The sequence below is a fragment of the Rattus rattus genome, chromosome 14, assembly GCF_011064425.1.
Source record: "Rattus rattus isolate New Zealand chromosome 14, Rrattus_CSIRO_v1, whole genome shotgun sequence".
NCBI lineage: Eukaryota > Metazoa > Chordata > Mammalia > Rodentia > Muridae > Rattus > Rattus rattus.
The window spans coordinates 70,988,875-71,002,774 of record NC_046167.1 but is presented as its reverse complement, the minus strand read 5'-3'; the positions used below and the strand labels follow the sequence as shown (position 1 = coordinate 71,002,774).

Here is a 13,900-nt window from a genome sequence, read left to right as displayed (position 1 = left end):
TTGAGGCAGTTGGTTACATTGTATCTGCAGTCAGAAGAGAATAGTGAATGCTTGCATCTACTTAGCCCTCTTTCTCCATTCGCACAGCCCAGGATCCCCTGCCTAGGGAATGGAGCCACCCATGGTATGCAGGTCTTCCTACCTCAGTCAGTAGAACCAAGATACTTCCCCACAGACATTCTCATAGAGTCATCTCCCAGGTGACTCTAGATTCTGTCAAGGTGATAATTCTAACCATTACAAGAGCATTAATAGGAAGTTCATAGTAGGTACTTTTCTGCAGAGGAATTTGTTCCTCAGTAAGGTACCCATGAGGATGAGTTCGAATCACACTCTGTATCTGGTGCTGACTTAACTGAATAAGAAAATATATCTAACCAATATCTTAGGCTTTTTATTATGCAGAGGGCTCCTACTCCTGCCTCACGGGGTGATGCGAGACGTGGGTTTGATGGTGACGGGAATTGCTGCCTCATGCTTCGTCCTCCCCTCTCAGCCACAGACACCCAGCACGGCTCTTTTCGATGTCCACTTCACTCGCACGATCTATTCATAACCTTTGCACTTGTTTATGTGCATATGGAACTGGTGGGTTCTTGCCCTTGCTATTCCAAGCCCTTTTTGCATAACAAAACTTTGGAGACAACATGGCTCAAGACTGTCCCAGGGCAGAGGCAAAAACAGAATCAGTCACCCTGGCATCTGCCTTCCAGTCTACCTTAGCTTCTATCATGGACGAGGGAATGTCCACTCAGAGGTAGCCTCTCTCTCTGCTCCCTGTGCATCGGGCCACATGATGAAGCCTTTGTATTCCCTCTACAGTGTCCTGAACTCCATGCACCGAGCGGCCATCTGCACGGGTACTTTGGGCGACAGCTCGTGGCGGTGAGCATTCCTCTTGAATCACTCACAGGAACGTACGTAGCTCCAGGGCTCATTCCTGCCCAGCCTTGTTTACAGATTATGTCGGTTATGGAATGTGACTTAAATTATTTTAATTTATTTGAGAATCAAACTTATGTTTTCAAAGGTGGGAGTCAAGCTACCTGCTGGGTCTCAGGTGTTCCACAAACTGATAGGTCCTTTAGGACCTGTGATAGGATGGGTCAGGTGGTAATTGACCATTATAGCGATGTCATTAGGCTCGACGTCCCTGTGGGAGGCTGGGAAAAGGACCGTGTGATCACAGCCCACGGTGCCAGAATAGGTCAGACTTAATAAATGGAACTCAGGCATAGCCAGCTAAGCAGAACCGGAAATCAACTGCACTCAGACAGCCACCCTCCCCATGAGCGCCGACATTTCTCATCCTAATGACCTCATAAAATTTCAGCAAAGAATAAAATGAGGTCCAACCGGTGCCTGAGCGTCACAGAAAGATGGTTATACTCGATGGTTTCTGAGAACAATTCAGACTTAACGATCTGAGGTCATCTGCAGGAGGCCATAATTTTCACACGAACCGTGCGCATGAACCTAAAGGTGGGCAATTTGATCCGATGGTCTCGCCATCTTTATGTATATCCATCCCCTCTGTATTGTAAAGGTTTAGATGATGCGCTCACGGAGGCCAGAGGAGGGCATCAGATTCCCCGAAGCTGGAGTTACAAGTTGTAAGCACCAAGTGGGTGCCGGGAACGGAACTCAGCCTGTGTGTGCCTCGCACTCCATATGTACCGAGAAGGACGGTGTTTTTTTGGCTCAAAGTCACAATTCTGAGTTGTTGCAACTTTTGTGCCGGAGATGGGCTGCTGTACTTTGGAGACAGTGGGCTTAAGTTTCATGAAACTTTGATATGAAAGATGCTATGGATGAAGTTATATTGGGATTCCCTGTGAAAGCAGTTCCAGCCCACAGTACACTGTGGATGGGCGTGGTGGGGGCGGGGCATCATAGATGGGCGTGGTGGGCGCGGGGCGTTCTGTTCTGAGCAGAGACCTAAGGGTTTCCTTATCTGCCCCAGTGCTCAAGGACAGCACTAAAAGTAAACTTACTTTTGTGTCACCGCACACTAGGGACTCTCAGCGACATCAAGGTTGACACTCTCTTCTCTTTTCCCTAGAACTCCTTGTTGATTTGATTCTCAACAGTTCTTTGAGAGATACCTACACGAACTTCCGCTTAACATATAAAAAGGAGCCTTTCTGTTCTTTCTATTTTTTTTTATATTTATTTATTTTGCGTGGGAATAAAATATATATATGCCGACGCATGTGTGGAGATCCCAGGACAGTTCTCTGCAGTCAGTTCTTTCTTTCTACCATGTGAGTCCTAGGGACGGAATTCAATTTCCAAAACTCGATGGAAAGTGCCCCTTACCAGCTGAGCCACCTAATCAGCCACCCACTTGACAGATCCTTTATTAATTGTGGAATTAGTACTCCAGGGTCATGTGGAGTGTGCACACATCTATGCGGAGAGACGCGTTGTGTAGCAATTTCTTCTAAATAAATGCATCCTCTCCTAGAAGGAAGGCTGTGCCTCTCAGGAAGTAAGCAAGCCTCAGAGAGTTTCAAAAGCCCCATTAGCACACAGAGATCCTTAATCCAAACGATCACCTAGATAGCCCAGGTCTTAGTCAGGTCTTTACTCCCTTCCTCGCTAGCCCAGGCCTCCTCAGTTCACATTTCTCTCAAGATTTTTCTTCCGGGATTACAGCCTTACGTTACTGATGCTTGGAGCTTATCTAGTTTGGGGGCAGAAGTGGCATCTTTTATGGGCTATGTTGAGATGACTGCAGGCTCCCATTCTGTCTCGTCCACAGTGACATGCATCCCAGATCTGCTTCACCAGACGGGGTCCCTGCCAGTCCTCGGTGGGAGGTGACCTTGACTGTCTGTCTGAGTCAGCTCCTTTGGGTTAGAACTTCCTTCCTCACTTTCTCTGGCCATTTTACTTCCCAAGTTCTGGATGAAATGCAGCCAGCTCTGCGGAACCTCCTCTGAATTCCGCATGGTTCTGTGCTTGTGTTTGATCTCTTGAAACCTATCTTCCCACCGGACTGATGGCGTGTCTGGGATGGGAGGAACATCGAAGAACCCCCAAATCCCTCAGGGGGCCTCGGTCTCAGTAGTGACGTGATGTTTGATGAGATTCAGGACCTGCATGGGGTGCTAGGGTTAGTCCTTCCCAGCCCTTTGATTACCCAGAGAGCAAACTTTCAACTCTCACTCCCCAGTCAGATGGCAGCGTCAGCTGTCAGAAGTACTCCACCGAAGTGCTAATGCCGTCCTCGATGTGACTATCTCAGCAGCACAAGCCTCGTTATTGACATCAGATATCCACCCCCAGTCCCTGCCGAATGCTTACATATTGAGCAAACACAAATATCCCGGAGTCCCAGATTCTGCTGAGTGTGACCTAACACCACAGAATGAGTACCATCAGTATTGGCTCTAATGAGCTTCCTGTTGCAACAGCAGCTATGATGCCGTCATTTTGGAGACTCGGTGGGTGTCTCAAAGGATGGATACCACCCTGCTCTCTGCAGAGGCTGCAGCTCCGGGAAGCTGAGTCCTGCCAGTTCCATGAGGTGTGTCTCACAGGGCCTCAGTTTGCTGCCAGGAGCTGCCCCATAGTACACACTTTTTTGATCACACCCTCTGAGGCGTTTGACTGCTCCTCAAAGCCTCTCAGGGATCCTACAGACTTCCAAACTCACCCTCCTCAGAGTTCTATCTGCTGTGTTATTTTAGACAATTTACATTTACTTTTTAAAGTTGTTTCATTGCTCAACGGCCCTTTAAGGGAGAAAGGGTTCCTTTTGGCTCATCGACTACCAGGGCAGAGAAGTCATAGCAGCTGGACTGTGAGGTCCCTGGTCACATCACATCTTCAGTCAGGCAGCGGAGAGTGGCGAAAGCTGCTGCTCACCTCTTTCTCCTTTAATTCAGTCCAGGCCCCCAGCCCATGGGATGGTCCTGCTCACAGCTAGCACGGGCAGTCATGCTTCAGTGAACTGAATCTAGGCACTCTCTCACAGACATTCCCAGGGTTTGCCTTCTAGATGACTCTAGTTCTTGGTGAACAGATAGTATTATTAATCACAAGGAGTATCTATCAACAAGGGGCGATATGTGGGGTTTCCTCATCCCATGTGGTGGGGTGGGTATTGGGAATCAACTGCTGATATGTACAGGGTTTAGGCAATCTTCCATCAGGCTGGTTCATGGATGTTTCTAACAGTGATGATTCTTTCGTGACTTTATTGTCTTTGGTTACAGAACCCACTGCATGGGCTATTACCGTTGGGTATAAAATCTTGTCTTAAAGCCAGAGGGAGAGGCAGGTGTGGTCCTAGGAGACTTGGGATGTACAAGAGCTTACCTCAGGCATAAAAACAAAACAAAACAAAACAAAACAAAACAAAACGTATTTGAGGTATTTGAGGTCTTGTTTTGGCATATCTGACATATCTGTACCTCAAGTTGTGATCGATTCTGTTGGACCGGAATTCTACATGATGTCTATTCTCCTCCTACTGAGATGCTAAAAATAAAATCACATATTTCAAACTCTTGAAACTAGAGCCTGAACATAATTTTATTTCTTTTCAATTATAAACCATGTACTGATGGTTTGTGGGTAGAAGGGAGGGACTTGTTTGTCTGTGCTTGCTGTCTCCATAGGGTAGTGTGAGGGAGACCCCAGCATTTTGCAGCATGTTTCACAAAGGTGCTGGATCCAGGTCTGCACAGTGTTGGGAGCTAGGCTCGGAGCAAGTAACAGGTACCTCAGCTCCGATCCCAGACTCTCAGCTGAAGTGCTTTTGAAGCTCTCTGTGGAATACAACATCTGAGTGTTTCTGAACATTGCTGCTTCTACCTGATCGACTCTTCTTCTCTGAGGTCTAGTTACATAGGCTCATCTGTCCACACTGTCTGCCTTCAGAGGAAAGGAAAATGGAGCCATTGCAAGGGATCTAGAGAGGGCTTGTGTGCCCTTCCTGGGTGATGGCGAGCCAGTTGTATACAGTGTGGGGTTGGGTTTCTTTCTTTTCCATCCTTCCTTCCTTCCTTCCTTCCTTCCTTCCTTCCTTCCTTCCTTCCTTCCTGTTAAAACTCATCTGGATACAGTTTTGGTCTTTCATTTTTAACTACTATTATTAGTATGATATTAATTAATTAATTATATTAATTGACTAATGATTCCATACATGTAAGAAGGCAATGGGAACTCCGCCAGGTCGCCGCCATCATGGACACGAGTCGTGTGCAGCCCATCAAGCTGGCTAGGGTAACTAAAGTGCTGGGCGGGACCGGTTCGCAGGGACAGTGCACGCAGGTGCGAGTGGACTTTATGGATGACACCAGCCGCTCTATCATCCGAAACGTCAAAGGCCCTGTTCGAGAGGGTGATGGGCTCACCCTGTTGGAGTCAGAAAGAGAAGCTTGGAGGTTGCGCTGACCTCGCTGCTGGGTTCTGGATATCCACTCCTTAGCCCATGGGATGACCTGCAACTGTTAAATAAAACATTTGTATTCAAAAAAAAAAAAGAAGGCAATGAGAAGTCTTAATATATGTAAACGATATTAGCATATCCATCAGCTCACATATTGATCATTTATTTTTATTGAGACCATGTAGGTCTATGTTTTGAAGGCAACTCTGACATCTGTGACCCATCTTTGGTAGCTATAGCCCTCAGGCCCTTGTGATGGCTCAGTGAGCCTCATTCCTGTCTGAGAAGACACTTTACTTCTCTACTTAGCCCCACCCCAGCACCTCCCTCTCATGTGGTTCTTGGCAGCCCTCTTTAAAGCAGCCGTTCTCAACCCTCCTGCTGCTGTGACTCCTTATACAGTTCCTCATGTTGTGGTGACACCCCCACCCACCCTAAAATTATTTTTGCTGCTACTTCCTAACTGTAATTTTGCTGCTGTTACGAATCATAGTGTAAATATCTGTTCTCTGATAGTCTCAGGTGCTCCCTGTAAAAGGGTCACTAGAGTCCCAAAGGGTCGCAGCCCACAGGTTGAGAGCCACTGTTTTAATGAGATAAGCTCTGAGACCTCCATGATGGCCACCAGCAGGGACCATGACTGAACAAGGTATCTTCCCACCCGATAGGCCTGAGACTTGAGTACAGCGTGGCCTAACCACCTGATGCTAGGCACGTAGGACTCCTGCGGGTGACACTAGAGTTCAGGTCCCTGGATGGGAGAGCCCAATTGATCCCATAAAGCAGAGCAAAACATTGAACAAGCCAGGATAAACATGACCTGGTCATAGCGGACCAAGGCCAGTTGCTGCAATGCTGACAGGGCTCTGTCTTCTTTAGGGCCAGATGCATGGGTGTGCACCATTTGTGATAATTCAACAAACCACACTTAAGAGGTATGTGTGCCCCGTGTTTATGTATGTATGTATGCATATGTGCACACATATATGTATTGTACATGCATGTAAGGTGTGTATATATGTGAATGTGACTGTGAGTTTGTGTATCTATGTGCATATATATAGGTATGTGCAAGTATGCAGGTGTGTGTGCATTGTAATACATGTATTGGTATGTATTATGCATGTCTGTGACTATACACATGTGTATGTATCTATGTACATACACATCTGTATGTATTTATGACTGTATATGCATATTCATATGTGTGTTGTTTGTATACATGCATGTTTATGGTGCCTAAACATGCCTGTGTGTGTTGTATATCATGTATGCTTGTGTGTTGTATGCATGTGTCTGTCTCTGTGCATGTATGTGGCTCTTGGTATGTATGTATATATTATGTATGTATGTGTATATATGTATGTATGTGGTGTTTTGGTAACTGTGAGGTGTAGGCATGTTTTGCTTTGGGTATATATGTATATGTGTGTTGGTATGGATGTGTAGGATCATGCATATTTATACATTGTAAGTTAAAAATGTATATATAAGTCTTCATGTGTATGTCTGCATATTATGTGTAAGTCACACGTATTACCTTTCTGCAAATACGCCAATACCCAAGGCAATCAGAATATAATGAACAAAATATTTATGTGGCTCATACAGTCCCTGATCAGTGGGTCCTATTGACTGTGGGTTTGTGGCAAAACTTCATGGAGGGAGCGTGTGCTGAGGCAAAGCAGCTCATCTCATGACCAGGGTGTGAAATCATGAAAGAGAGAGAATAAAAATGGCATCTTACTGTCCCCATCAAGGCCTAGGGTAGATTTCAATGCCCTGAAACCTCCTTCCCGACCCAGCTAGAGTTTCCACTGGCCCTTCAGTGCACCGATCTGAGCAACAAGCATGGAATACACTGACCTTTGGGGATACTTGTGGCCCAAATTATTGCAGTATATATGTATGCATGAGTCTATTGTGTGATGTGTGCATGCTCTATGCACATATGCATACATGTATGTATGATGCACCTGTGTTGTGTGTATTTGCACATATGCTTGCTGGTGTGTGTATGTACATACTGTGCATACGTATATATGCAAACGTGTTGTAAATGTGTGCATGTATGAATGCATTTTGTATGTATGTGTGCATGCATGCATATATATGTTCTGTATGTGTATATCTCTCTAGATCTTAATTTAAGAAAGATCAGAGCTTGCAGGCAGGCCTGCTGTAGGTATAGTGATGTGTGAACTCCCACGGGTTTCTTAAGACATTGCTGTTCTTAGCCCTAAGGTCTTGTCTTCTGTCCGCTCTGATCTATGTTGCTCCCAGGCCTGTAAGTGCTGTGCTTAGGGGCACTGGCTGAGATGACCAGTCACTCTCAGTATATCTGGGACACGTCCTGGCAGTAAGGATGACAAAGAAGAAAAGCCATAAATTGTCTTCACGGTAGTGGTTGATGTCAACATGAGCACTCTAGGCTACCCTGAAAATTGAAAGCCCCAGGGCCACGTTTGATCCTGAATTGGGAGGCTGAGAATTGGAAAAGGGCAGACGCAAGATGGACAGTCCTTCCTCCAAGACATAGGAGGGGGCCAACATCAGAGAGCCAAGTAAGCATATGGGCTCCACACTCATACCTTATCTTCAGTCTAGGATTTTCTTCAGTCTAGATAATTCGATGCCTGCAAACTGTCTTCTTCAAGTGGAGGGATTCAGTTAGCCTCCAGAAACACGTTGGCACCCCAGATAAAAGAGGACAGAGAAATTCAAAGCCATTGCTTCTACATCCCTGCTGAATTGCAAGAACATTAAGGATGTGTAGGTACCGTGCACATGCACCCAAGAGTGCATGTAAGGATGCACGCATGTGTAAGTGTGCACACACAACACACCTACCAATGCATGCAGACCCATTTTTAAAACAACAGGTATTACACACACAGGTTCAGGTAGGACCTTAGTCCAGTCGTTTCTGTAAAGGGGCCTTCTGAAGTCAACAGGTCCACTTAAATAATAGAATTGTGTTTCTGTGTCCCAGGGGCTGGTGGCTCCATTCTTACTGGCACAGTCCCAAGACTTCATCTGGAAGGGGAGAGCTACACTGGCGATGTGGGGGTGATCAAGTCGCTGTGCTGAACACGTTCCTGTCCCTGAAAGCTCACCAAGCCATATACTCAGGAATGTCACAGCTCTGATCTGGACACCTTGCTCCACACAGAGAGAAGTCAATGGCTTGCTGGGAAAGGACTAAAAATCAGGGCATTGCGTCACACTCTGTCTCCCTAGGGTCACTTCTCTGCCTCAGCCAGCTGTATACTGTGACAATCCAGGAAAGAGGGAAGGCAGAGGGTGACCTGCCTGGTCTTTCACTGCCTCTTACTAGTAGGACAACCAGAGGCAGTGCATGGAGTATGCAGGGGTCCTGGGATAACCTCAGGCAGTGCACAGAGCGCACGTAGATAATGGGATGGCCTTAGGCAATGCATGGAGAACGCACAGGTCAATGGGACAGCCACAGGTAGTGCGCAGAGTATGTGTGGATCGTGGGATAACCCCAGGTAGCACATAGAGTGTGCACAGGTCAATGGATGGAATAAAATGGCAGAATTAGGGGGTGGACTGGAGGGCAGAAATTCACCTAAATTCTGGGTGAGCCTCTCAGCCTGCTTGCCTATCTGTAATCCCAGGTTCAGAAGACGGAGATAGAATCCCCAGAGCAAGCCGGTTGGTGAGACTGGTTATCGGCAAGCTCTGGTTTTGACTGAGAAACCCTACCCCGGTGAATAAGGATGAAGGGTGACCAAGGATTTTTTTTCTGACATCAACCACACAACATGTATGACTTCCACATACATGTACACCCACTCACGTGCAAAAACACACATGTGCACACACATACACAACATATGCATGCACGTACCCATGCATGTAAGCATGTACACACTCATGAATGCACACATGGCCACACACATGCATGTACACACTAAGTTAGCTCTGTGCAGTGAGTCCACTGTTCTGGTGAGAGAGAAACCCACTCATTCATGAGATACAAAATGCAAACTATGTAGGACCAATAAATAATTCCTCATGCACCTCAAATCTTCTCGTATTTTTCACATAAAACTGGCACTGTACAAAGGGCACAGTTTACTCTAAAGCAGGGGTTCTCAGCCTTCCAAAAGCAACTCTTTAATGTAGTTCCTCATGCTGTGGTGATCCCCAACCACAAAACTATTTTTGCTGCTACTTGATAACTGTGATTCTACTACTGTTACAGTAACATAAATATCTGATGTACAGATGGTCTTCGGTGACCCCTGTGGAAGGTTGAGAACCACAGATCTAAAACTTGACTTTGATGAGACATGGAGTAACTGGAGAACATCACAGCGAGCCAAGAAGCCCCTTGAAGGAAGAGCAGGGTTATAGTTAGCGCCACCACACACCCATTCCGCTTTGGACACAGATGCCTGAGAGAGACAGTCCTGGTTAGGGTATCCACTAGATTCACCAACCATTCTTTAAAAATCGACTTTCACCGTGAAGGGTAATGAGGAGTTCTGAAGTTAACTTACTGGACAGCGGCCAGTGCTGGTGGAGCTGTCAGGGCTCTGCAGGTTTTTGGAACATCAGGTAGGTGGGTGTTCGGCCAGGGAGATGGGTTACCTACTCCTCCCCATGGCAAGAGCCCCCTTCATAGCTTCTCTCCCCAGAGATGTAGTGTGGCCCCTGAGCTACACTAAGATCCCAGAATGATCCAGGCACAGTCTGGTTGGGCTGTCACTGTGGGAAGATAGGCTGAAGTACTAAGGATGCTTTGGAACACAGTCTCCTTGTGGCCACGCTGAACCATGACCTGGACCATGTGGTCCCCTGAGGGAGCCCAATGAGGGCATCAGGGAGAGCACAGGACAGGAAGATTCTGTACTGTGAGGGGAGATGCACTTGCCCATGCCTATGCTGTAGGTCCATGTGCTGGTAATATGTGCTTCCACACAAACGGACAGACATGCACAGTACAGATAAATGCAGACATGTACACAGACACAAGAAAAGAGACCCATAAACATATACAAACACACGTAGACATAGAAATGTATACACACTTGTACATAGACATATATAAGCATATAAACACAGGCATATGCACACATGCACACAAACACACAAACACACATATATGCACACAGACATACGACACAACATACAGAAGCATACAAACACACAGATATGTTTGCAAATACATAGACAGACACATAAGTATATGGCATACACAGATAGACATGTGCATAGATACACACAGACATACATACATGCATATAGACATATAGACACAGACACACAGGCACACAAAGGCATACATACACAGATACACACAGGAATGGACACAGACATACAGACATGCTGGCAGACATTCAGACATGGCGATACCCACTCAAAGACACCCAGGAGTGGAGAGTGTCCCTACATTCTTTAAACACAATTCGTTGTGATGAAGCAGACGTAAGGCGCTGCTGACAAACGTGCCGGACAAGCTTTGCCCCCTGTTACTCCGGCTCTGTGGCCCTGAAAGAGGCTCTTAGGCAGGGACATCTAAGAGGGGGACATGGGAAGAAAGTGTTTGCAGGGCAGAGTGGCTGGGGGCAGTGAATCCGGGGAACAGTGCACCTAGGAGATGCTGTGCCGGGGAACTTAGAATAAACTTGTAAAGAGGAAAATGTTTATTTGAGTTCAGTGCTAGAGATTCTGGGCCTCCAGCGGGAGGTGCCCATGGTAAGAGCAGAGAGCACGGAGAGAAGCAGCCAGCTCCCATCATGCCAGGAAGCTAGAGGGAAAAGAGGAGGAGACTGGGTTCTCAAAATCCTCTCTGAGAGGACCCCGATGACCCAAAGACTTCTAAAAGCTTTCATGACGTGAGTGCCAAGCTGGTGATCAAGTCCCTAAATGGCTAGGCCTTCAGGGAATGTTCCAGATCCACACTGTGGTAAGAGTCTTGTCCCTGGGCTTTGGGCATGGAGTTTGTAAATGGTGTTATTTTCATAGCTGAAATGCTCTGAGGAGGATATAGAGACAGGTACCAAACCCATCACCATGGTGATTACCTTGGACAGTGGCAGAGACAGCAGCCCCCATTCCGAGATGCTAGACCGCATGTTCAAGGTCAACCAGTAAAGCACAGCAAATATCCTCACGTTGAAGTGTTCTTGACAACTAAGGCTGAGCCTGTCTTCATGTAGGGTCTGAGAAGGTACTTAAGACACAACAGAGATGCTGGGACTGGAGCTGCCTCTCAGCAGTTCAACTCCAGCCTGACAGAAGCTCTAGGCAAGTTCTCCAGGAGGCTCTGTAGGGCCATGTGACTGAGATATGTGGGCACCAGATGCCCTGAGTCCTTTAGTTATGGAAAGTCCCCCCCAGTGTGGTTATTATTTTCCTTCAGTGGTGACTTCTGAAGAAATGGTTCAGAGTCCATGCAAGTGCCAGAGACCCTGCAGCAAATCCATTCACTCTGAAAAACTAAGAAGAAGGAGGAGAAGAAGGAGGAGGAGGAGAGGAGGGAGGAGAAGAGGGAGAAGGGGAGGAGAGGGAGGAGAGGGAAGAGGGAGGAGAAGGAGGGAGGAGGAGGAGGAGGAGAAGGAAAAAGAGGAAGAAGAAGAAGAGGAAGAAGAAGAAGAAGAAGAAGAAGAAGAAGAAGAGGAAGAAGAAGAAGAAGAAGAAGAAGAAGAAGAAGAAGAAGAAGAAGAAGAAGAAGAAGAAGAAGAAGAAGAAGAAGAAGGAGAAGAAGAAGAAGAAGGAGATGATGTGGGTCCTTAAGCCAGTTTCCCCCAAGCCGCCTTGCCCTCCTTAACAACTGCCTCCCTGTCACAGTCCGGGGTCTCAGACAATGACTACAGCATGAACCGAATGAAGACTGGTGGTTAGAATATCAATTGCCCAGTGAGGTTTTAGCTATGAAATAATCAATTTTCGTTTCACTGGGTTTAATTGTTCAGTTGTTCTGGAGAATTTAAGACTTACAGGGAGCCCTATGGATCTAGAAAGACGTGTCTTATCTCCTCTACACTAAATAGTGGTAGTCAGGGCTCTCCAGAGAAACGCAAGTATATGTGTTTTAATTAGAGACTGGCTCATGTGCTTACAGAGGCTGAGATGTCCCACAATGTGCTACCTGTGAGTTGGAGACCCCAGAGAAGCAGTGGTGTCACTTGGGCCTACTCCAAAGACCTGAGAACAGAGTAGGCCAAAGATACAAATCCATCCTTAATTCTAAAGAACCCCTCCCGACAAAGAGGGGCCTCACTGGCTGAGGCAAGAAGGTGGGTGTTCCAGGTCAAGCTCAGAGAGCAAATTCACACTCCTGCATCTTCACACTCTAGTTAGCCCCTCACCAGTTTGGACGGGGTAATCCACCCATGGTGGATCTTACCAGCTCAGCCAATCAATGACTATGCCAATCTCTCTCTCTGAAATTTCCTCCCAGAGCCACACAGATATAATGAAGGCTTCACCAGTTATCCGGGCAACCTGGACCTCTGTGGAGTTGATGCATAAAAATGGCCATCTCAGATCCACCCTGTGTCAACTTGACACCTGTGTACATCTCCTCAGACGATCCTTAGCCACCAGTCAGACGATCTCAAAGTCTTAATCATACCTAAGAGGATATAAGTAGGCTTCGCATAATTTCAAACTCACCAGAAGAGAGGGGAAGACTTTCGAGTGGCATATTCTGTAGTGATGACATATGCCGTAAAACTAACTGTCCTCATTTCCCACTTGGTTGCTGTCATGGAACACCCTGACCACCCTGGCTAGTTTTATGTCAAGTTGATACAAGCTTGAGCCCTTTGGGAAAGGGACTCTTGATTGTGAGGAAGTCTCCATAAGATTGGCTTCTAGTCAATTCTGTCAAGCATTTTCTTGATGAATGATTTATGTAGGAGGCCCTATCCACTGTAGGCAGTGCCATCTCTGGGCAGGTGGAACTGGCTTGTATATAAAATGAGGCTGGGCAAGCTATGGGGAGCAAGCCAGTGAGCAGGGTTCCTCCTCAGCCTCTGCTTCAGCTCCTGTCTTGAGTTCCTGCCTGGACTTCCCTCAGGGATGGAGTGTGGAACAGTAGGCTGAAATGAAGCTGCTCCTCCCTGAGATGCTTTGACCGTGGTGTTTTTATCACAGTAATGGACTTGAAGGGAATATGTGTGTGGGGTTATTCTAGTTCACAATTCCAGGTTACAGGGAAATAGTCAAGGCAATAGGAACTGAAAACTGCTAGTCATGCCATATCACGTGAGGCCAAGACAAAGAGAGAGAGAGCAAATCCATGCATGGCTACTACTCAGATGACCTTTGCTACTCCTAGACACAACCCAAACTCATTTTCGGGCTGGATTTTCTACATGAGTTAAAGCAAGCAAGATCATTTCCCATAGACCAATCTACCTAGAAAATTCCTCACTGAGACTTACTTCCCTGGTGATTCTAAGGTAGCGGCTTGGCAACCCTAACCGTAACACTTACCAGCACTTATGTGGAATCGGGATG

General features: G+C 46.7%; 1 protein-coding gene across 1 annotated transcript; it reads left to right on the top strand.

The window, feature by feature from the left end:
- Window positions 1-5,194: 5,194 nt before the first annotated feature.
- Window positions 5,195-5,415, top strand: LOC116883945 (40S ribosomal protein S28-like). Its single transcript, XM_032885197.1, has one exon. The coding sequence runs from the start codon at window positions 5,197-5,199 to the stop codon at window positions 5,404-5,406; it is 210 nt and encodes a 69-aa protein (XP_032741088.1). The 5' UTR covers window positions 5,195-5,196; the 3' UTR covers window positions 5,407-5,415.
- The last annotated feature ends 8,485 nt before the right edge of the window (window positions 5,416-13,900 follow it).